General features: G+C 43.2%; 2 protein-coding genes across 3 annotated transcripts; both read left to right on the forward strand.

The window, feature by feature from the left end:
- The first annotated feature begins 2 nt into the window (after positions 1-2).
- On the forward strand, positions 3-12,511 carry LOC8032327 (small nuclear ribonucleoprotein Sm D1). The gene is made up of 4 exons (XM_029983011.4): positions 3-317; positions 3,291-3,367; positions 7,419-7,610; positions 12,240-12,511. The coding sequence occupies exons 1-4, from the start codon at positions 304-306 to the stop codon at positions 12,311-12,313; spliced, it is 357 nt and encodes a 118-aa protein (XP_029838871.1). The 5' UTR covers positions 3-303; the 3' UTR covers positions 12,314-12,511.
- A 2,908-nt stretch (positions 12,512-15,419) lies between these two features.
- On the forward strand, positions 15,420-23,597 carry LOC8032326 (mpv17-like protein 2). 2 transcript variants are annotated; one of them, XM_002409616.4, is made up of 3 exons: positions 15,420-15,625; positions 18,467-18,707; positions 20,430-23,597. In XM_002409616.4, the coding sequence occupies exons 2-3, from the start codon at positions 18,484-18,486 to the stop codon at positions 20,767-20,769; spliced, it is 564 nt and encodes a 187-aa protein (XP_002409660.2). In that variant the 5' UTR covers positions 15,420-15,625; positions 18,467-18,483; the 3' UTR covers positions 20,770-23,597. The 2 variants fall into 2 exon arrangements, with proteins under 2 accessions (XP_002409660.2, XP_029838870.1); XM_029983010.3 differs by having other exon boundaries at positions 15,420-15,568.
- The last annotated feature ends 866 nt before the right edge of the window (positions 23,598-24,463 follow it).

Here is a 24,463-nt window from a genome sequence, read left to right on the forward strand (position 1 = left end):
GTACTTGAGTAGCAAACGCAAAGCCCACCCACAACGTTCTTCTTCGCGTCGAAATATTATTACAAAATATATTATGTGCATTAAGCTTAAAATATTATTGTGTTATTTAAGTGTATGTTGCATAAATTAGCAATAAAAATAGCATGTCAGTTTTCGTGTTTCTGCGAGTTCGGCTGATTTTGGGGAATTTGCCGAACTTCAGTTCAGCCCTTGAGCCGGCGCCATTTTGAAACAACCGGCGTAAACAAAACGTTTGGGCGCCGTTGGTAGTTTTTTAAGATCAAATCTTCATCCACTTCAATCATGAAGTTAGTCAGGTAAGAAGGGGTGTTATTAGCGCTTACCTTCCTTTTAACAATCATTGGTGTTTAATGCCTGTCTTATTTCAGTAATTCAATGGACGTATTCATCGAAAACTGATATGCGTCCCCGGTATCGCGCTTACCCGACCAACGTCTTACCAAAGACGCAGTGCAAAAGAAAGTTGTATATTGGAGTGTGAATCTGTTGCTCGTACGTCGTGTGCTTTGTGTGATATCTGGAGTTTAATTGTTTGTTTGGCATTCCGCGCTGGCATGCTACAACAAAAAACAACAAAAAAAAGCGTTCGTCAGTTCTTGAATGGTGCTCGTCGATGCGTTGTTGCTAGGAGGCCCATTCATCACGAGAACAACTTACGCTTCTCCGATTCTAAAAAGGAGGGCACATAAGGAATTTCGTCTGGCAGGCTCAACGCTGCAGTTGTCAAACTGGGATTCTGATTAGACTGTATCACAGTGGAATCGCACCGACTCAATCGTGAACTGACTGTGCCACCTGCTCGGTTTCTGACCAACACGGTTTTTCTTTTTTTATTATTATTATTATTATTTATCATGGAAGGCCAGTTGCCGGCATATTGAAAACCGGCTGTCATTTTGCAGTTTTTTTTTCCAACTTTCCAAGCGTTTTTTTTCTTTTTGGGGGGGGGGGGGGGGGGGGTTTATAATTATAGTCTAGAGACTCTAGACCATCGACGTTTCGTATACAATGTCCTGGTCCATGAAATGGTTTACTTAGACACAAAGAAGAGATCATTTTGGTAAAAAGCTGGCACATTTTTTATTCACTGTAACATGTAGAGTGCGATTTACTGAAGGAGATGAGAGAATGGCGAGCAAAACGTCACTTTGAATTCGAGAACACAATCCTTTTGTAATTCATGATTCGAGAGGTATGAAAACATGCTTGTGTTACACGAATTTACGAGTGACCGGAAACTTCCAAGCCGTAGGCTCGTGCTGGTGTTCATGGTTTATAACTGCATTCCCTACCAAAACATCCAGAGATGTACGCTCGAAATCTGCTCACCCAGTATCATGCTTAGTGTCTTACAGCCACTTTTACTTGAAGCTTTATTTAATTCGCTGCCATTTTTATGTAAATAGCAATAATTGGTTCTTCACCTCCTGCTCAGAATGAGTGTGCAAGATTTGTTTTTGGAACCTTAATTTTGACTAACTGGTATACATCTATGTATATTATTGAGTTCAGTGTGGTGCATTTGTGTACTTACATGTGCTATGATGTATTAATAGGTCTATGTCGATGGATTTTACTTTGGGAAACTCGTGTCAAAATAAATTGAATCTCTGTATCAGTTAAGACTGTCAACACTGCATCTTTCTTTTTACCAGTTCAATCTCGCATAACTCCCCCCCCCCCCCCCCCCCCTCCCCTTTTTCCGCAGCTGGACTAGCCTTTTTTTTTTTTTCTCTCTCGAGGAAAGGTGGCAATTTTATTAACAAGAGTTCATGCGATATGTGCTTCAATCAGCTAAACATGTCATTAATTGCACTAGAACGTGGTGGTTTCGGTTGCGCACGAGACAATCTGTCTTTTCCACAGATGCCGCTACATACAAAGGGCCGAATCCTAGGGGAACCGTGCACATAAATTAGTGCTCTTTCCATTTTTTTTAATTCACTGAGTGTCTACTTTCCTTGAGTCTCCAGCATAAAAACAGGCTGTGTCACCACTCCTTGAGTGCTGGTGCCATCTCTCGCCATTGTTCTGAGCTGTTGGAGTGGTTTAACTGTTCAGGCAGCACATAAGCCTCCCAAGTTTGAGTTTTTTTTTTTTTTTTTTACAAACTGTAATGCCGAACAATACTAAAAGTTCCAGAAATCTAAAAAGGTATATGTGAATACCATTGAAATAATAAGTTTTCGGCAACTTGTTTTGGATCTCTGAGGTGATCGATTTGAGGCGTGGTGGCTGTCGCAGATCTGTCTTCAATCGCAAAAGTCTGATTCTGTTCAAAGAAAAAGGTTTAAGGGGCTTGAAATATGAGTGAAATGAACTGTGTACTTTGTAAGTGTCATGTAGAGCTTTTGCTGGGAAAGGTCATGCTAAAAGAAAGTTAATAAAAAGCGATGCCAACTGTTTCAATCATCATGTATTTAGAAATGTAAATGAATATCACTTCGGGTTGGATGAGTGGATAAATGTACATTAACCTTTATAACTCTACTATGGCATTCTAAAGAGAAATGCACAGATTTAATCTGTGCTCATTGTGTGCGAGCGCTAGAGAAAGTTGCCTCTCGAGAAAAAAAAAATTTCATTGTTTTTCAATGTAACAAAATGCCACTACATTCTCAAACAAATTTTTGCAAAATTTCGACTCTTGCGTCTGCCTGGCATCACATCAACTCTTCTGTTGTTTTTTTTGTTCGCAAACATTGCTGTGTTACTCCTTCGCCCAGAGAGCACTGATGATAGAGTAGTGATAATGTTATGTGATTGTGCCACAGAATTCTCTAAAACTGAAGAGAAATAAAAACGGCAAAGAAAATTAATTCATGGGAGGATTCAAATCTAAAACTGTCTAGGTCGAAACAAAACATGTGACAACATGTCTCACCACTGGTTCACGAGCAAACACAACTTTGCTGTGGGGAATCTGCATTTGCATAAGACAGGTTCACCGAGCTCGGAGTAATCCCTGGCTGCCAAGAGTTTTCCTAACTTCTTTTAGTTCGACCTTCTCCAACCCTCACTTTATTTGGTGCTCCTAAAACATACAAATGCGGTTAATATCCCTCGTATTTCACGCCTATACTACTTTTTTTTTTTTTCTTGCAAAGGGAATTGCATATTTTTGTAATCAAAGTGAGGAAAGATGCCGCCCATCTCGTGAAACTTTAGTGTGGAGGCCCATCAGATGGCTTTGATATGACTGAAATGAATATTAAGCTATTGTGTGTGTGTGCATATTGTTAAGAGAAAATTGTTTTGTTTTTTTCCAGATTTTTGATGAAATTGAGTCATGAAACAGTGACTATTGAACTCAAAAATGGCACTCAGGTACATGGGACTATCACTGGTATGCCCCTTGCTAATTTTGAGATGTGTAAAATGTATGGGACCTTTTTGTGTTGTGGCCGTCGTGTGTGCATCCTCAGCCTTGAGTTTCTCGCATGTGAATGTTTTAAAGCTTGCCTGTGATTGTAATATTGTCTTTTCCTTAAAGGGGTACTCCGCCGATTTCTTCATGGTCCCCGATTTGCTTGAAATTTTGCTAAACTCGCCAAACAACATCGCCAAAATAGTATCCCAAATATTAGGTCAAAATAATTGTTTTTCACGAAGTTATTGAATTTACAATTTTGGTCCTCACCGTGTTTTTCAAACCGAAGGTCTTTACTGGCAACAATGAAAAAGTGACGTCATTGGAAGTGCAGGGGTTCACTCTTTGGACTGTAGAATTTGTTCCCAACTGATTTGAAGCAGTTTCATGGTGTCAAATGAATGCCTTGGAGGCTCGCTCCAGTCCCCGCGCTCCAGCACGGAACAAATAATTGGCATATTCTATTTTTTAGACTGCTCGCCCGACTGGCAAGCTGAACTTCCATTGACGTCACGGCCCTGAAAAGGGCGGGTATATTTGAATGTCTGTTTTTGCATCATTTTCATTTGCCGATTTCGCAATAACTATTATGAATTTCACGATATTAAATAGCATTCCAGAAAGGGTAAAGGCCTGGGAGTCAGAAAATATAGTTAGTTGAGGTAGCTCAAAAATCGGCGGAGTACCCCTTTAATGCCTGCCAGAAATATAATTTCCTGAACAAAGCCCGGAGCTCTCAAAGCACTTGAAATTTCAACTAAAGCTGTGGCTCCTCGTCTCGTAAGGAAGATGTGTTTTGACATTAGGTTTGTTGAAATCTTAGCTGATTTCCATAAGTTGTTGTAAGTTGTGCTAACAAAGAATTTTATGATATTGTATATGGGCTAGGGATCATGCAGTTTAAATAAATGGGAGCCAATTGTATACCTTCAAAAATAAATTTTTTTTTTTTAATTTTCTGTTTGGAATGGCATGCAATCACATAAAGTGAAAAGGTAAATTTAGCCTGTGTCACTAGGCAGGCCAGCTGGTTGTTATTCGACATGCTAAAACCCAAGACAGGCAAAAAGGACAAGCATAACGTCTCAATTTTTGCCTCCGTCCCAGCTTTTAGTATGCCGACTAACAACCAGCTCGCCTGCCTAGTAACATTGTCTTTAATTATCATTCCTGATGCAGGCATTGTCCAGTGTACTTCGTTGTTAGGGATGTCGCAAACCGATCGAGGTTCAATTTCGGCCAGGTTTGACTTTTTCTAACTTGTGAAAAGTTCGACAAAGGTTTGACTCCGGTTTGACGGTTATGCGCATGCGCAACAGGCTGGCCAGTTGGCTTCGGACTGGATGGTGATGGCTTAGGGATGAATTAAGGGCAGCACTGATTGATTATTTCAGTTTTATTTTTTTATTTATTTAAAAGTTCCCTCAAGGCCCGAAGGCATTACAGAGGGGAGCGGGTTACATCAATAGAATTCAACAACATACAATGAATAACAACCTATGAATGTAAAACAATATGTACATATTAGTGAAACGCTGAAATGTGAACATTGTTAAGGCAATTTTTGAAAGCAACGCTGTCAGATATTGATACCACAGACGCTGGAAGGTGGTTCCACAACACTGTAGTTCGGGGTATGAATGAATTGTGAAAAGTAGTAGTGTTACATGAAGGTACGCCCATCTTGTGTCGGTGATCAAGACGCTGTGATATGTAAAAAGGAGGTGCTAATAACTTGTCACGCAAAGTATGATTGTGGTAGTAGATTTTGTGAAACAGGCACAAACGAATACAGTTAATACAGTAAAAAAAATTAAATTGTTACTTCTTCAGTGATTAGAATTAGTTTCTTTTAATTGCAACTGTTCATAAAATTAAAACAACCCTGTGCATAAAAAAAAAAAAAGTTTTGAAACCTAGACATGCCTGTATCAAGGTCTCGCCGCACTGTCCACAAAGTTGAACCGGTCGAATCTGGTTAAAAGTTTGAAGGTTCGTCGAACTCCGAAAGTTAGACCTAAAAATCCGGTTCGACAAAAGGTCACGACACCCCTATTGATTGTCGTTTTCCTCTATAAATTGAGACATTTTATTTGTTCTTTTGCCTCACTCGGGTTTTACTACCGTAATATGCCAAGAGATAGCCGGGTGAGAATAAGGAGTGGGCTAACTTTCACTGTGTAGTGAAAAAAAAGAAAAAATATTAGTTCTGTCGTGGCTAAGTAACGCCATTTTAGCCAAGGACACAATTGGCCAGGGCCCTGTACTTGGAAGAGGTGGGCTACCTTTCTGTGTTTTTGAAAAAAATAGCAAATCATGTCAAATAGGAGTGCTATCTTTGGGGGGGTCGGGCATCTCTCAAGATATTGCGGTATATTAAATTTATCCCAGTATTTGCATCCCAAGATGAGCCTGGTATTGTGTATCTTAATTTTTTTTTTTTTTATTTGAGGGATTCACCATTTTTGCTAGAGGTGTGCACGGGTATGTGCCGGCCCGACCCGCGGGCCGGGCTCAGGTTTTATGGCTGCAAAACAAGTAAAGCAAGCCGTTGCTTTTTTTTTTTTTTTTTCTTTTTTTAGCAGCAATGTTTTTGGAAGTTTGGTTGGGGGGTTGGGGGAGGGACCACAGTGGGGAGATACAAGTGCTGAAACCATGTGTGTGTTTGTTTGTATGATTCAATGTATGTGCACAGAATGCTCTTCCAGAGAACTAGCGCCGCGGCATTCATTTTAGTAGCCCGCGCCGCCGCCGTCGTGGTCACTTCTCGTCGGCACGCACACATACACACCTACACAATTTGTACCCTCGCAGGCGTACACCATTTGTATGTACCAGTGCGTGCATCCACAATATGGGTGAAGAGGTTCCCCTCGGGGATGCTCTTTATAAACAGTTTCTCGGACCAATGCAAAAAACGGCAAATTTTTTTTTATACTTTTTTTTTTTTTTTTTGTAAATATTGGGAGTGGGCAATTTAGAACTTTACCCATCTTTTGTCCAACGCGACGTTTCACTTCTATTGCAACTTTGACACATGGTTTTTGCTTACTGTTGCTTGCCATTTTTATGTTTCTGTCCTTTTCGATATGCTTGTTTGATTGCAAAAAAGGGCAATGTGGCATCATCAGGAGCGGCACAGATAAGGCCAGCAGAGAATTATTGGAAATGATGCAATAACAAACGAGGGGCAAGATGCATGCGTCGGCCAAACATCGGTTTTTCTTCACAAGAAAGGAATTGCTTATCTTAACACGTGCTAAAGCGATAGTACGGTTTACTTCGCTCGTGTATTTTTTTTTTTCAATAAATGTTGAGAGTCCAGCGCTTGTGTCATTCGCATCTTCCCTTCATCCTTGTAAATTTTTGCGCACTGTTTATTTCCGTTTACCATGAACCAACTTGCCTACATCCCGACACTAACCCAGCCCTTCAATCATTCCTTATAGATGGTGTGGGCTGCTTTCAGGCTTATTCTTTTTCTTGAATCTGAGTAGTAAGAAGCCGATTTTCTTCTCCAGCTCCTTCCAAAAATTTCGTTTTGACCCAGTAGTTTTCTGGTAATTCAAACATTTTTCATCCAGATTTGTGTGCATGGGCCCCATCTTTCTGAGCATAGCAGCTGCACAAAATGCTGGTTTCATTTTCTGTATGGTAGATGAAAGTCCTTAGAAGTCCAGGGAATGGGTGGACGGCATTCTAATTTTCTCATGGAGAAATGGCGTTATGAGTTTTTTGGAAAGTGTGTGTGTGTGAGAGGGCCCTTTGATGTTGTAGAAGTTGAGAATTTGTTACAAAGAGACTCATTCTCTTGCATTGCAACTGTGCAATGTAGAGTATTGCAAGAGAGATTGGTTTCACTTAGAGCTGTTCAACCTTGATTTGGAGGGAAGTCATTGCATGAAACCGGGTTTTATATGGAAATATTTCCTTTATGATTGTTGATTACTGGTTGGACAGAGTACTATGCAACTAATCATTGTCAGTTTGCTTGACCACAACCCCACGTTTCTGGTTGTGCATGAAGGTGTGGACGTAGCCATGAACACCCACCTGAAGGCAGTCAAGATGACGATGAAGAACCGAGAGCCTGTTCAGCTGGACAGTCTGAGCATCAGGGGCAACAACATTCGTTACTACTTGCTGCCCGACAGCCTTCCGTTGGAAACGCTACTGATTGACGATACGCCCAAGGCTAAAGCCAAGAAGAAGGAAGCTGGTGCGTTTACAAGGGAGCTTTCATTGCTTTACCACCTCCTCAGAGTGTGGTAGGCCATGCTTGCTGCATGCTTTTTGTGTTTTTGTACGCGGGCGGAAACTGAAGAAGAAACAAGAGCGGGCGGGGATGCCAGAGCGCTGAGCTCAGACTAGAACGACTAGTGGGGGGAGGCAAAGCTAGCTTTTGTCTCCACTGCACTTATTGAACGCGTCGTGGACGGCGGCGCTCCGCGTTCTAACGCGTTCGACGAGTGCAGTGGAGGAAAGGTAGCTTTGCCTTTACCTAGAGTTCCTGTATGGGCTCCCTACGAGAGCCAGAGTTGCGCGTCTGTTTTCCACGTGCCACCATGCCGCTATTCGCCGTGATCTGATCACGTGAGGATCCGGATCAAATGCCGTGGAGGAAAGTAGACTTTGCACACGCCTCGACAGTATGTTCCCCTGCTTTAGAGCACGCCGCGCGCCTCGAACGCGCGGCGCCGCTATTTGCCGAATTCAGTCACGTGAGGAGCAGGATCAACATGCCATACAGGAAAGAGGGCGCTACGGGGAAGAACACGCCAACTCTGGCTCCCATAGGGAGCCTATACAGGAATTCTACCTTTACCCACTAGTCATTCTATTCAGAGCTCAGCATTCTGGTGTCCCGACACACTCTCATTATCTCCTCACTTAGTTTCTGCATGCATAGAGTGCTAGTCAACTGGCAAAAACAATGGGTGGCCTTATTACTCCCATCATCTGTTCTTACTTCTAGTTACGATTAGTTTCACTGAAACATAGAAATCAAGAGTGTCATCAGTATATGCTCGTGTGTGTAGTTTGCCACTGAAGATACCTGTAGGAGGGTATGGTCATATTAAGAAAGTTACCATTGTCTCTTATGGATGTTTTCTTTCACAGTAGCCTTACAGAACTGTGTTGACCTGATGCATGATTTCACAGTCACTCTTTTAGACGGAGTTTAAGCATACTCTCTGCTTGTCTGTGCTCATAATCTCTAAATTCTTCAGACTCTTGCGATTGTTTCTTGTTTTAAACATTGCTCTTTGTGCTACAACTAAATCCCGACTAAAGCAGTGAATCCTTCCTAACAATCTCTTATCATTTTATGCTCGACAAAAGGCTGAACGGTTCCCTCTAATAGTGTAAAGACGGAGGCTTATTGCGGAGGAGGCGGCGTGTAACCGAGCTTTCGGTTGCACGTCAAAAGATCCCCAGGTGGTCCAAATTAATCCTCAGTCCTCCGCTGGGGCGTGCCAGATGCCCGTCGTTGGTTTGGCACGTAAAACCCCCAAATTTGACTTGACTAATAGTGTAAAGAGTATTTTAAAATGGAATAGCGCATTAAACTCCCTCACTCTCAAAGCCAGCTTGGTTGCAATAAGTTTACAATTGTCTGAAGAGGCTTCAATGACAAGTGAAATGCTCAATGAGTGAGTTGTTCCACTAACAAAAATGGAATTGTTGCACCAGGGGTCCTAATATGAACGCTTGGCGAAATATGTGGCGAGAAATCCGGCGGCTATGATTGGCCGTCACCAAGGTCAAGTGCGGCATTGGCCAATCACAGCCGCCCGATTTCTCACCAAGTGTCCAGATCAGGGCCCCGTTGTCGCATTGTGTTTCAGGGGCTTTGATCTGTGCCCTTTTAATAAGAAAGTAGACATATGAACCAAGTGTAACCCTGGATTTTGTTGACAAACAAGCTTTCTTCTGTCACTCCACGTGGATGGAAATACAAGATTGCTGACAAATACCCTTGCATCTACAGGTGGCACTTTCGTCACGTCTCGTATTGCAACATTCTTTTCAGCCTGCTAGAAAGTATTTTGAAAGCTTACAGGCCGCTTCCAAACTAGCTCGAAAACTATTTAATTATGATGCCTGCTAGTGGGGGAGGCCTTCAATTGTCAGGAAAATTTTCTTCTCGAAATGTCAAGGAATTTGGGAATAACATTGCAAAGAGAGAAGTTTGTGAATCTGAGCAGAGCTTTTCAGTGTACCATTAGTTATATCAGTAATAAGTCAATAATCATACAGGTGCGGTGTGTAAACACGGCATTGGCTCTTTTTTTTTTGCATTTTAATCGAGCATGGCATTGAAGAGTGTCGAGTTGCACCACTGAAGCGGAAGGTCCGAATGAGCATTTTCCACCACACAACTAGTTTTTGATGACATTCTTTAAAAGAAAAGCAGAAAAAAAAACTGGCGATGCTTGTTCATGCTAACTGCATTGTGCTATGCACCAGTGGATGCTTCAGACAAAAATCTTGTTTAATATTCTTTCTGAGCACGCCATTATCATAATGTTGGTGATTTTAGGCATTGTTTACTTCAAGTCTTTCGGCAATTTCCGTAAAATAGCGGGGAAAGCCTGAAAAAGCCAGGCCACACTGGTTGCAGGGTTCTATCCCTGCACTAGCCGATCAGTAGAAGTTGTTCCTCCTTGTGTCCGGTAGACCTTCTCCATGAGGAGGGTTTCATTCTTTGGCCTCATTGTATGCAACAAGATGCATTTTTAAAGTTAATGTAAGGAAGCGGGCAATGTTTATGCCAGGAGACACAATATAGACGGAGCCAAAGATGACGCACTCAGGTCAATCCTCCTCAGCACCTACGTCTCCAGCCTTTTCATAGTGTGGGGCAGTGCGGAGAATAGGTATGCGGTGGGCTTACCTTTTTACTGCGTTCCTTGGAGCCAATGGGAGGTTGACAAAATTACTCCTATTTTGTCGCCTCCGCGTCATTGACTTTGAAATAGAAGTCATTTTCGAGCCAGCACGTGCGAGCAGACAACATTGCTCCAAACTCGGAAAGCACCTCGAGGCGTAAATGTTGTATTTCTTTTTTATGTTATTTGTTTTTATCTTGTGGCATACATGGCCTATCTATATTTGCAGTCAGCTTTCTGTGGCAATGCAGTTAATGCTAGGGGAGAGGGTGCACCAACCGCTGTACACGCGCTTTCCTCCTTTCTTCGGATTGCCACAGAAAGCTGACCGCAAGTATAGACAGTTTGAAAGAAAAAAATTTTTTTGAGCATTGAATGTTTCTTAAAGGGGTACTGCGGTCATTTTTCGAGGTACCCAAACAAATTGCATTTTCTAACTATCCTTTACGGTATGCTATATATTTTCTCGAAATTCAAGACCGCAATTGAGAAAACCGTAAATGAAGATGATGCCGAAACCAAGATTCAAATTTCCGCGCGCTCTCCAGTGGTGTGACGTCACAAATAAATAGTACATACTTTCAGGTCACGCAAGTAGCTTTAAACAGAGTATGTCGAGTGTTTTTTGCATGCTTCTTAGTGAATCAGCTGCCGAGCATTCTTTTCCCACCATCAAATGTCTTGTAATCAGTTGGGAACGTGGCTTACTGCCCATTTTGTACCGTGTCTGTCATCACACTTTTATGCTCGGCAAGGTTTCTCTTTGTACATGACATACGAGAGCCAAACTACCCAGAACACAGTTTGTGGCTCGAAATTCGGTTTCTTTCCACCCGAAAACCGCCGACCAAGAGCTGGCCGGTCTGAGTCACGCTCACTCTTCTCCGTGGTCACATTGCGTGGGTCATCGAAGGATCACACTCAATATTGAAAATGGAGGAAAAAAAAATTATGGTACACATATTTTGTGGTTTCTAAAACACTGCAAATATGTCAATTAAAAAAAGAAAGAAAAAAAAGTTGCACAGTGACATGACTTTTGGCAACACACATTAGCTGTGTTCGATTTACCTTCACCTACTGCACTGGTGCAGAAAAGTGTAGGGCAGTGTACTTCCGGTCTTATCTGAATATACATACTGGAAGTACACTGCCCTACACTTTTCTGCACCGGTGCAGGAAGTGTAGGCAAATCGAACGCAGCTATTACCGTAAACGACTTTATTTTCGCGAAAACATAATTTTTGCGAATTGCCTACAATTCGCGAAAAATAGGTCCCGCGAATGATTCCAGTAAAATGTAAACACATTGGAATCTATATTAAGATCCCACAGCGTCACGAAAATTAGAACCCGCAAATTATCCCAAAACTTCATTTCTGACCTAAATCGCAAAATATTGAGCCCTTGAAGAATAAGTCGTTTACAGTATATTTCTTCCTCCCCAGTCCTGTTTCAATTTTGAGCAGTTTCTTTTTTTTTTTTTTACTTTATTATAAATATATATGATGCTGTAGTAAAATATTGATTAGATATTCTTTTGACACAATGATTAATCGCAGCCGCCTCGGTGGCTCCGAGGCGAGAGCGCTGGCCTACGGATCCGAATGTGGCGGGTTCGAATCCCGGCCGAAGTGCCCGCAATCTGACGGAGGCTTATTGCGGAGGAGGTGCCGTGTAACCGAGCTTTCGGTTGCACTTCAAAAGATCCCCAGGTGGTCCAAAGTAATCATCAGTCCTCCGCTGGGGCGTGCCAGATGTCCGTCGTTGGTTTGGCACGTAAAACCCCCAAATTTGACCATAATTAATCTCCTGGTAAAAAATTTACAAGAAATGTTTGGGGCGTGGGAGTGTCCATTAATGCATTGAGTAGCCGTGAATCATTCTGCCTCTTGCTGCTTGTAGACAATGGATTACTAGCAGCGGGTGCCAATATGTGTTTTCTTGTGTTGCAGCAATGGGCCGTGGCAGAGGAAGGGGGCGTGGCCGAGGCCGTGGGAGAGGAGCCCGGGGGCGTGGCAGACGATAGAGCTGAAGCCCGGGCAGAACTCTGGACAACAGACATCACGTCACTTTTTGCCTTCTCCTTTGTTTGTCTTTGGTTTTTGTCCAAGATGCCACATCAGCATGGTCATATTGTATATAGTCTGCCTGTTGAAGTTCACTGTGTGTCACCTTTTAGTTGTATTGAAAATGGATAATAATAAAGTGGCTCAGTTTAATGTCATTCTTCCGTATTGGTGCACCCTTCTGTTTTTTAAACCCTCCACATATTCTATTGGATATTCTGTGGTTCTGAGTACTGTGCTCGACAACTGTTTCGTTTTTCCTAAAAAGATACTGAAGTGACCATATCGCGTCTGATTGGTTAGAGGCTCAAATGACGAAAGAGGCAACTTTCGTCATTTGAGCCTCTAACCAATCAGACGCGATATCGTGACTTCCGTTTCTTTTTAGGAGAAACAAAACAATTGTCGAATATAGCCGCCCTGATACATTAAAATGCTTAACCTTTTTCGTTTTCAAGCTTGTTTATAGAGAAGGACAATGTTTGGGGTATTTACCTGAAGAACAATTTCATTATTTTGAAATAAACAAAAATAGATTTTTAAAAAAAATTTACAACTGCAATTAGATATTAACATGGAAACTAGTAATGGAAATGTTTGAAAGATATGCAATCACAGAGGACTAAGCGATGAGCTGAAACTTTTTTTAGTTTTCTTTTGGGCTTTCACAGGTTTTTGTGTACTGCTTTGTAATCTTTTTTTTTTTTTTTGGGGGGGGGGGGGGGGGAGGAGGGAGGGTTACGGATACTGATGAATGTTGACTTTCTTGAAGGAAATTTATGCTGAATCCGTAAAAAAATTGGAAGATGAAACCATACTTCATGTCACCCTTATGAGTGCTACGAATAGTGTACTGTACACCATCTTGCATGGTATGTAAGACTTCCCGCTTCCTTGGAACGTTCGTGGCTCTGTATTGTAGGTTTGTGTACTTATAATCGCAGGCGTCAAAACAAATGCGATTTTGGTGATCAATGTCGTGCGCTACGTTCACAAACGAAAAAAATTTGAGGGTTTCCCAAAGCGTCACCAGGCAGCGCAAGGCAGCACCCAATTTAGCGGGAACAGGCGATGTCACCAGGCGGCGCAAGGCAGCACCCAATTTAGCGGGAACAGGCGGAGGGTCCTCATTGGGTGTTGGCATGTAAGCACGTGAACACGTTGAACGCGGTAGCGGCTAGAGCACTATATAGCTCCTTCGGAGCAGAGTAGCGCAATCTAGAACGCCGTCTCTCGGCGACTAGCGGCGAACGCCCGGCAGTTCCAACTGCTGTCAGAAATGCATGGAGAACGTGAGAAAATCGTTGTTTCTTCAGTTTTGTGGGGATGTGCGGAATGGAAATCATTTTTGACATAATAATGAAACATTTTAGAATAATATGCGATAAGTTTTGTGCCATACAAGGAAGTAACTTTTTTTTAAAAATTGCCTGAGCGGCATCATGCAGCAGACGACACGGCGACGTCACACCATTCACGTGACCCGCTCCGGCCAACCCGAAAAGCCCATCTCCGCTGCGAGCACAAATCGTCTGCTTCAAACGCCATTGCCTTGGAAATTGCCTTCTCAAAATTTCCACACGCATCCGATATTATTAAAACTTTGATAAAGTGTTTAGCGCTTTACTAACTTTACGACAGGCTAGTTTTGAAAAATGTGAACTCTCCGTTCATTTTTTAATCAGCCGTGTTATGTCGATCTCCATGTATTCTCCCTTAGGGCGGGCCGCCTCCTGGAACCCTGAGTACCACGTGACTCGCGCCGAGCCGCTCTGTCGGCCATGTTGTCGGCAAAACACGGAGTTCAAAGGATTGCGCTACTCTGCTCCGTAGGAGCTATATAGTAGTGATGGGACGAATCTTTATCCGAATCGAGATTCGGAGTCGAATCTGCAGATTCGGAAAGATTCGGAAAAGTAGCCGAATCTCAAGCGATTCGGAAAAGTTCGGAAAGATTCGGAGCGTTGCCAGGGTTGCTAAATCACGTTGATGTGTGTTTCAACTTTTTGTGATATTAAATTCACTAAATTCTACAAAGTACACGAAAGATTATTGTAATATAATATCACAGTAATAAATAAAATGTTCCACTTTGTTTATATTATTTTGGATGTTTATCGAGAACGGTAGCCAGACATCGCGGGAAAGTTGGTTTCGGTTCTGGATTACGACCCAAATAGGCATGCTTGATGCACGCACGTGGAAATACAAGCGCATGTTTTCATCGCCGCAAGAGATCGATGTCGTAAGTGCTGTTCGGTACAGACACATTTCGTGCCGATAATTACTGTCAGTGTGGCACACACCACACAAGTGAGTATGTTCGATTCGATTATCTCCAACGATCGACTATCCACTGAGGTATTGCTATCGGAACACGGGAAACAATCTGAAACTTCGTTAATGCATGCTATCCGATTTAGTTAGTGTCTGTTTCCGAACAATGAAGTTGCGTTGGACACCCCTATATTGTGTTTCTTTTTCATCAAATAAAGTTCACGTATACAAAACTTGCTTCCGAGAACGGAGAAACGACAGTGCCACGTTTTTCTTTGCCACCGGTATCTCGCTCTCGCGACTTACAGGTACAGACATACGCAGCTCTAGAGAAGGAGACGAATCATTTCCTTGGCTGAATATATATTTATTTTTCGTTGCGCCACATTACGTATAATAAAAAGCGTTTCGCTACATTTTACCGATCACCGCGAAACCGCAGAGAAAGCGAGACCGTGCATTGGTTAGGCCTACGTCAACCACACCGATCAGCTCAGCTGGACCTGGGCGCGTGCCAGGGTCTAGAATGACAGTACAGTACATACCATACGTTGAAATAAACAAGACGAATTCTGGTTATATGCAGTAACAGTAGCTAGAAAAGCACAACTGACCGCATTCGCGAGGTTTACGACAAGGTTCATGCTGCCGCCTGCAACCAGCGACGATTCGGACGAATCTCCGAATCTGCCGAATATTCGTCGAGGGAAGTTCGGAAATTTCCGAATCTGTCCGAATCCGAATCTCGGGTGATTCGTCCCATCACTACTATATAGTGCTCTAGTAGCGGCGTAGCAACGGGAGGCTGCACGTTGGACGTGCAAGGTTTTTGGTGCCCTAGTTCCCGGTGCTGCACACTGTCACCTGGCGCTATCATATCTTCTCTTTGCACGTGGAGTGGCCACGTGCGGACAGTGCGGATGCTCAACCAAACTTCGGTACGGCTGAAACTTTCTTTGCTCAGATTCGTTCATCGACTTGCTGAACGGAGGATGGTAAGATCGTAAGACCTTCAAACGCCCTGCCGCAATAGCGGCCACAGTGTCTGTCCGCGGACGTTTTTCCTCTGAGGGGGATAGATGAGTTCAAAGCCTCCGATAGGCTCTCTGCAGTTCTTCATGATCGTCCTTCTCGCCATTGCTTCATCACATGGTACACTAATGCTGTAATTTTTTTTCTTCAACATGCTTAAATGTTTATTCTAATAGGCTGAAATTAACTTTTATGTTCTGTTTAAGCATCCGTACATTGGAAAAGCAAGAGGTGCACTGAAGCGGTTGCGGTCATCAAGATTTATCGAAGGCGAACATTTCCCTCCTCTGCTAGAAGAGAGAAAAGATTCGTTGCCTTCCATTTTCTCGGCGCGAAGGGAAAAGGTGTGAGCCTGATGCAAAAATATTTGTGCATTTTTAGACCTTAATAAGTATAATCTAAAAAAAGAAAATTTACAGGGTTTCTTTCACTGCAAAAATGAACTACGCATCGCCGAACGCTTATTTTCCGCCCAAAGGTACCGCTAGAGGTCCGAACAGATGCCAAGGTTTCAGCACAAACCGATATTGATGCGAAAGCATTAACTGTCCCATGGAGCGAGCCGACGTCATCAGTTTGAAGCGCGAATATGGCACCTAGTTTCCCTGATCCCAAAAATCCCACTGGCTGGCGCGCGGCGACGAGGCTCCCATTGGCTGCTGCGCGCGTCAGTTTCAACCACCGCCGCCAGATGGCACTGCGTGTCCATGCTGCCAGCACGCCGATAAAACTAACCACCGTAACCCCATGCCACTATGGGCCCCGCACCGGTTAAAACTGACACGTTGGCACGCGCTCTGAGGTTTTTGCTCGTCTCGCTGCCGACCAACATGCCGTCGCCTCCATCATCCACATTGTCGGCGGTGCTTCTGCTCGTCTTGACGCCGACGAACATGGCGCCGCCTCTAGTATCCACATCGTCGGAGGGGATTCTATGCTTTTGCATTCACAACTCGTAAGAAGCGCTTAGATGTACCTCGAGCTTTTTTTATTCAAAAGTTGTAAGCGATTTTCTGAAAACTTCCATGGGAAAATGGGGCCCATTTTTGCCCGTGTTAGGTTTCTGGCGCCATAGAGATCCATGTATTTGAGATCTCCATCGGCCACCATTTTCCCATTGAAATTTTCAGAAAATAACATAACTTTTTAATAAAATATTGGTTTGTGACTTTGGCATCTGGTTCGGATCTCTAGCACTACGTTTGGGTAAAGGATGAGTGTTCGGCGAAGCATAGTTTATTTTTGTGGTAAAAAAAACTAAGTTTTTTGGGGGCCACCTTGTATATACACCAATCCACGTTTACAAACAAACGAGCACTCTTAGTGGCATGCCACCGACGCCGCGCACGCGCGATGGGGTGTGGGCTAGAAGCACTCCATTATGGTGGGCTAGAAGGGGAGGTGTGACAATCGCTCGCTTCGTCTAGTGGAAGAAAATGGCGAGTATGTTCAGCACATAGCATTAGCATCGATATGCCCCGCAGCAGCGCCCCAACGTCACTCCGCCGCACTGTGGACACTAAAGAAGAAAATGTCTTTAGCGTTGATCACAATCGTGAAGTGCCACACAATATTTTCTTGTTAGCCATAACGAAATTGGGCATGGCACATGGAGCTTGATGCAATGAAGACGGTCTGCAGTGAAGCTGTGGTGGGCGTGTGAAGCCCTTCTATGTATTTCTTTCACCTTCTATTCCCTGCTGTGCAGGGTGGCGCTGCTATCCACTTACCGATAAATCTCCACCCCGCTACAGCCCACCACAGCTCCGCATGCTGAATCACCGAGTCACTTTTGCAAGCCCAATCGTGAAACTTCCCTTTCTAGCCCACCATAGCCCTGCCCTGCATCAACAAACCATTGGAATGTGATGTCAGCGTCGATATGAGTCCCCATGCTCTTTTTCGCGCTGGAATTGTTGATTCTATCTTCCTAGCAATTTCTTACTACTTTAGTGGCCTGAGCAAAATTGACGAGGCTCTTTATACCGGAGAGCTTTGTGTAAATAATGTGAGATGTAGCGATTCATTTCACATAATTGTTGCTGAATGGGCACTAAAGCCCGATTCACGGGATGAGATTCTGCTTGCTATTTTGAGTTGCGACGTCACTCGAGCTGCAAAAGCATGGACGGTAGCTGCGATGCTCAACGTCAATACTGAAAATCACAAGCAGAATTGGACCATGTTAATCAGGCATAACAAGTCGGTGATGACCCCTCAATGATCAACATATTGTATCTACTGTTTAACGTATTGTATCTACAAAAATTCATCTATCTAGATGAATTTTTAATAATTCAAACTTCTGATATTTCAAACTAATTAAGTCTGTTGCTTCCTGGAATTTTGAATTAATGAGAGTCGATTGTATCATCTTTGTTTAGTTTGATACTCTTTTTATGGTAAATTAAGTTTCTGAAGTGACTTTTTCATCTGAGCAATTTGTTGAATTTGTTGCCAGGGAAATTACCAAGTTCGATACGAAAGTGGTGAAGGGCCTGCTTTCCTTTTCTGCAAATTTGTTTCACCGTACCCGAAAATTTTGTGTTCTCCATTACTGAAACATTTGAGAATGCACTAATGTTGATGTAAGTACTAGTTTGTTTGAGCATTATTCTATGGACTGTCATTTAATCATCGGTATCAACAGAATGTGGTATGGTGCAGTGGCGTGGCCAGGGGAGGGTCTTATGGGGCTTCAGCCCCCACCCCCCAAAATCCAGCCGACCTATAATATACTTATGCGTTTCGACCCCCCTAAGTCTTGGACATACCGCCAAGCTGACGGTGCCTCTTCCTCGCAGGTTTAGGCATCCCTTTCATGGAACATGGAGCATTGCAGCTGTTCCGCAGTGTGGGTCGTGCGCTGTTCGGGCGGCACCTCGTGCTCACCAATGCAACGATATCGACGGTTATGGGGGTTGCCGGAGACCTTGTACAGCAGCACTATGAGATTCTGTCTGGGCACCAGGCTCAAGTTAGCAGCGTCCGGACATTCCACATGGGGGCCGCCGGACTCACAACTGGCATGATTTCTCATTACTGGTGGGTGACTGTAATTGCATTCAAGAGACTTTGCTACTGTAGGCATGAATTAGAAGTGTAAGTAGGGGCCGGGATGCAGTCAGAATTAAGCGGGATAAAGGCCTTTTAACACATACACCACAGCATTATCTCACTGCTACTAGTCAGTGCTGGAAATGGCACTCACCTTGCTGATGCAATGCTGACTTCACGCTCTTAATGATACAATGCTGCATCAGCGTTAAGCTATGTTCAAGTCAGTGCCGCATCATAGCTGTTCCTGGTATAGAATTAGTGCTGCGACGTGTCTGAACCAGCCTTAGTGATGCTTGGCTAGTGTCGGGATAACCGCATGTATGGAATTTTAAGATTGTCATTGGAGACACCAAGGGTTCTCATAAGGGCTATGTCATGGGAGTGGCGTGTCTGGGGAAGTTGTAGGTTGTGCGACTGGCAGTACAGGAACGCCAGTTGAAGTGCCTACAAGCCCTTGCCCTTCGTTTGATGAGCTGGCCGCTGCAGGGTGCCTTTATGCTTTGAATGGATTGATAATTTGATGTCCATACTTCTTACAATGCCGCCCTTATGTCAAGGGAAATAACTGATAATGAATCCCGCCGCCAAAAATGTTTAGGTCAGTCTGCATGGCAGCTGACATTCAGCTTGCTGAGGATCAATGTAGTAGATATGAAAGCTTATATAATGCAATGTGTCATTTTAATTGATCACAAGACTACAGACCGTACACAATGCTTCATAAATATGGGACACATCTCAAGAGGGTATTAGGTATTGTCACTCTCTTTCTATGTTCGCTACATGACTGTTCCGAGTTTTGCAGCACTGCCTTGATAAGAAATGTAATATCTTGCGAGTTGATCAAACGGGAAATACTGCTCCGGTTCATCCTCATTGAACTCGTCTATGAGGCGGAATAGAAACTGCCATCTCATCATCATAACAACTCTGTGTGTGCATGCGGTCTTATCAATCTCAATGTCTCGTCACGTTTATTCTCCTGTTGTGTAAATCTGAGCAAAATTCAGTTGTCAGCTAACCGGGCGGCTGGCCTGCGGGCTAGTCGAATAGGTTTGAAAAATTAGCAGTGGAAATCGACTGACCACAAAGAGAGAATTTATGCTAATGATAACAAAAAGATGAGAAACTGCGCTGTCAAATCTGAAAAAGACACTTATAATTATTGCTGAACGGAAAATGAGCACTTCCTACTTCGGCGAAAAAATATTTTTAAACATTTGTTGGATTTCTTTAGTGCACGTCTTCTCCGTTGTTATTTTGCCCTTTTTTAAACAAAATTATTTTAATGTTAGAACCGAGGTTTTATATTGAAAAGTATGATAAATGGTTTGACTCATGGAATATGCCATTTTTATGCTGGTAATAGTTTATAAAATTACTGTAGGTGGTGCAAATTTCTGCTCACTAATAAAAGATGTAGCTACAGCACATTCCGCCATTCACCTGTGTACTTCCCTGGGCCACTAGGGGCTGCAATTAGTTTCTGACCCTTGGTTATAAAGTCGACAATGTTTTGAGCAAACTGGCCCTGGGTTGTCTTGAATCCTCACTCCTTCTCTGGGTTGTGTTGGTCTAAACTAAGGATTGAACTAACACATTCAAGTTTAAGTGTCACTTGTCAACTACAGTGTCAACTATATTTTTTTTTTTTGTTTTGTGTATATATTATATGCATTGTCTAAAGTTATCGTACATCCACTGTAGGTATGTGCTACTGGATCGCTGGATGCTCGGACGGTCCCTGCGTACAGTCCTTCTGAAGGTGCTGTACGACCAAGTGGTGTTTTCACCCATTAATCTGACAGTCTACTTTGGAACGGTTGGCATTCTGGAACGTTCTGGCTGGGCTGAGATGCGGAGCGAGATCTGGGCCAAAGGATGCACCATCTACAAGGTGGAGTGGTTCATCTGGCCCCCGGCACAGTTCCTCAACTTCTATGTGCTCCCGCTAAGGTACCGCGTCTTCTTCGACAACCTGGTATCATTTGGATTCGACGTGTACTCACCCTACGTCAAGTACAAAGACAAGAGGGAAGACTCATAACACCGGACTGCTTTCTTTTTTCAATTGTGTTTAAATGAAGACTGTCAAATGAAGGTACCAAACACCAACTTATCTTACAAGATGATAATGATGTATCTGCACCAAGCCAAGCTTGTCGAGACACGTGCCTTTGGTATTAGTGCAAGAAACAAGTTGCTTGCTTTCTTCCTGTAAAGTAATGCCTCGTGATAGAAACATTTAATTGTAAAGAACTGGAGCTGTTGAACATGCGGGAGGATGTCGTGCATCATATACCAGTATGATACTTTAGTGCTTCGTGGCTTTGAGCTACCTTTGTGCCATAAAAACCTACGCACCAACCAACTACATAATGTGATACTGTTCAAACTGTTTTAGACAGTCTACACCACTCGCACTAAAACACTCAGCAGCTTCATTACGTTGACAGAAGCTATTGCACTAGAAATGAATAGTGTGGCATCAAATGTCAACTGCTTAAAGGGACACTGACAGGGTATTTATGGTCGCTGAAGTTTTTATTTGAATATGACCTATAAGAGCCCAACTTCCCAGAACACAATTTGCGGCTCAAAATTTGTTCTTTTTCCGCCGGAAAACAGCCGGTTGAGAATTCGCCAGTTTCAATCGCGCTCACTCTCGTTTCCATGGTCATGTGGTGCTCAAAACTATGTGTACCAAATGTACCAAATATATTTTAGGTCGTGGGTTATCTTGGACACAGATTAATGGTAAAAATGGAAAAGGTTATGAACCCTAATTTTTGTGGCCTCCAAAAAGCTGCAAATGCGTCGGTCAAAAAAAAAAAAAAAAAGGTGCACAGATTACAGGAAGTGCATGAACACGCCAATCTCAATATGGCGACGTACCGCAGGCTGGACGACACGATGGCGGCGCACTACGGACGAACGTTGTGACGGACGTGGGGCCGCTACTTCAAATCTGTTGTTCTTGGTGCTGGCCAATAGATTTTCAAGTGCAGAACATTGAGCGGAAGGGATATAAATGCGGAACAATCGCACGACAAACGGTTCACGCAAGTTTGTCGTCATTGTCTGCTTCAGAAACCGGAGAAGTAGAGGAAAAAAAAAAAAAAAGAAGCGCTGTTGGGTGTAGCCACATGACTTCTGGTCATGAACTTCCGTGCTCGTGTTTCAGTTTCGAGCAGCTGAGATTTTTAGGCTTTATTAAAAATATATGTGACTCTGCAGCAAAATATTGATTGGGTAGTCTCCTGACCCAATAATAAATCACGAACTAATATTTTTTTTTTTTTTTTTTTGGGGGGGGGGGGGGGGGGGATGTTGGTGTTAGTGTCCCTTTAAAGTGAAGTGAAAACATTGGTGCCTCGATTTAGCATCAAGCTTTCGTTGAAGATGTTATTTTAGTGGTTGGTGCTACCTCGGGCAATTTCGAAAGCTACTTTCATAAATGAGTGTGAAATATTACTTGGAAATTTTTGCAGTGGGCTCAGGAGCAGTCCGTTCAGCAAAGTGGAATGATTATGATGTGTGAATGCATAACTTTTCTGAGTAGCCAACAGCGCCACCAAATCACTTCTGACACCACTGTCCTGGCATGTTACCTTGTGGATGGAATTTCTGTTTAAAGCATTCCTGCAAACCACTGCAGGATAGTGCCGGGCAACAGCATGACTCTGATGACGTCATCAGGCAAAAGTTGAGGGACCACAAATGAGGATGCGGTAAACACAGCAGTCAGAGGCATGTTTCAGGCACCATAACCATGCTAGCAGTATAGCGGTTCACCACACACCGTTTGCCTGATGCCAGCTACTGGCCAAAACTACCAGAATATCCAGCGCTTTAGCCAAATGCGGTTATGCCGAAAGACTGCAAGATTTCCCTGCTTTCCAGGCAATGAGTCCGTGCGCTATTTCTGTGGCACCGGGGCCAATGAGATTATTGTGGAAACAGTGTAAAAAGAAACGACGAAAGAGAAAGGCCTTTACACTGTTTCAACGACGGACGCTCGCCAACTTGCCCAACTTTCCATTCTATTAATGAGCTGGCGCATTTAGCAACGTAGTGATGCCACGGCAACTCCTCAAAGAAGTTGCTGCTACACTGTCCTCCCTTTCAGAAGGGGCTTTGCGCAGCATATTTTCATTCAGCGTCCCCAATGCAATGGCACCATCTCCAGTGGTGTCGCATGCTTACCGCACCTGCAAAACGGAGATCAGTGTGGCATCCTCATGTTGGACAGCGGTGCCAGTGGTCGGTGCCGCTCGTATGTTCGTGCCTCGTGTGAAATTTTCGCCACAAGTTTGCAGCGCTTTTTACATAGACTGTCATATAGCTGTTTTTATTTATTTTTAGTACATCTACTATTATGGTGGGGTGTTACCACCCTGCTAGTTTGCTTCATTGCATTTTTTCAAGAAAAAAAAAAATGGCCATGCAGTGTCCATTTTTACGGATGAAACTGACCTTGCCATTTCAGCCAATGTAAGGCCGGAATTTTAAGCGTATCATCATGGATGAGCTTCTCCCTTTCATTTTGGACAAAGCAAGCAACAGATTACGAGAAGCGAGCCAAAGATGCCGCCTCTGAGCTCGCCGAAGTGAGCAGTTGTAGTAAACGTTTGGAATGCATATTAATAAAGCAAAACTTAGGAAGTAATCTGGCAAGGTTGCAGAGACATCTGTCTGCATTCTCAAAATGAACTACCTTAGGATGTTGTTTGCTGAGTGATGGCTAGATCTGATAGCTTGACCAATGCCTGGCACTATTAATCGGCAATAAACGTGAAATATATAAATGGAAGAGTATTTAAACTTGTTACCTGAAAGACTTTCATTGGATGAATAAATTTATTTTGTTTCATACGTGGGACTTTTGTTGTGTCAAGGGTGCATGCTTATTCCAAGCCTGGCACCTCGTCCATGGAGAGCCTTTGTCCCAAGGCCTGCGAAATTCGGTCGCTGTTCTCCTGTGCTTCCCGCCTTTTTTTCTGGATGTAGTTGGGAATTCCGACTACCAGGAAGATTATGAAGAAACATCCCAGCCAGATTCCGACGACCTTAATAGAACAGTGGAAAAAGGGTTGTTTTACAGTTGCATAATCTTGGCAATAATTGGCTCATGTGCTTCATACATATGTACAATGAACGTAAATGGTGGAGTGTGTGGTGCATTGTACTTTTAATGACCATTTCACCAATGTCAGAACTCCACCAGAGAATATGCAGTGTTTGTTCTGTCATTTTGTGCTACATCAAACTTGCAAAGCATTGTTTTTATGACACTGATGGTACAGAGCAGACTTGTACGTAATCCGTTACAAGTAATGAAATTACTTGTAATCCGTTACATTTATCGGTAATTTAGTAAGGGAATAATTACATATTTTCTAAAGTAATTTTAAAGGAATTCCCTTACATATTTTTCGTAACTGATTCCTTGTAATCCGTTACATTCTTTAGGACCAGGCCCCCCCCCCCCCCCCCCCCCCCTTTCTAAAGAAAAAGTCGTTTTCATTTGGGTAAAAAGTTGAGCGCAGTGACACTGTCACGCGAATTGACCAGCGCAAAGGGAGGCTTGGCACTCTTCAGTTCCGCAAAGCCTTTTTTTTTTTTTTTTTTTTTTTTTTGCAACACCAAGTTCCTGAATCTGCTCTTTTTGAGACCCTAACAACAATGTCAAAAGATCCAAATAAACATTTCTACAAAAGAGGGGGGGGGGGGGGGGGAGG

Source organism: Ixodes scapularis, unplaced genomic scaffold (genome assembly GCF_016920785.2).
Source record: "Ixodes scapularis isolate PalLabHiFi unplaced genomic scaffold, ASM1692078v2 PGA_scaffold9__187_contigs__length_104089568, whole genome shotgun sequence".
In the NCBI taxonomy this organism is placed as follows: Eukaryota; Metazoa; Arthropoda; class Arachnida; order Ixodida; family Ixodidae; genus Ixodes; species Ixodes scapularis.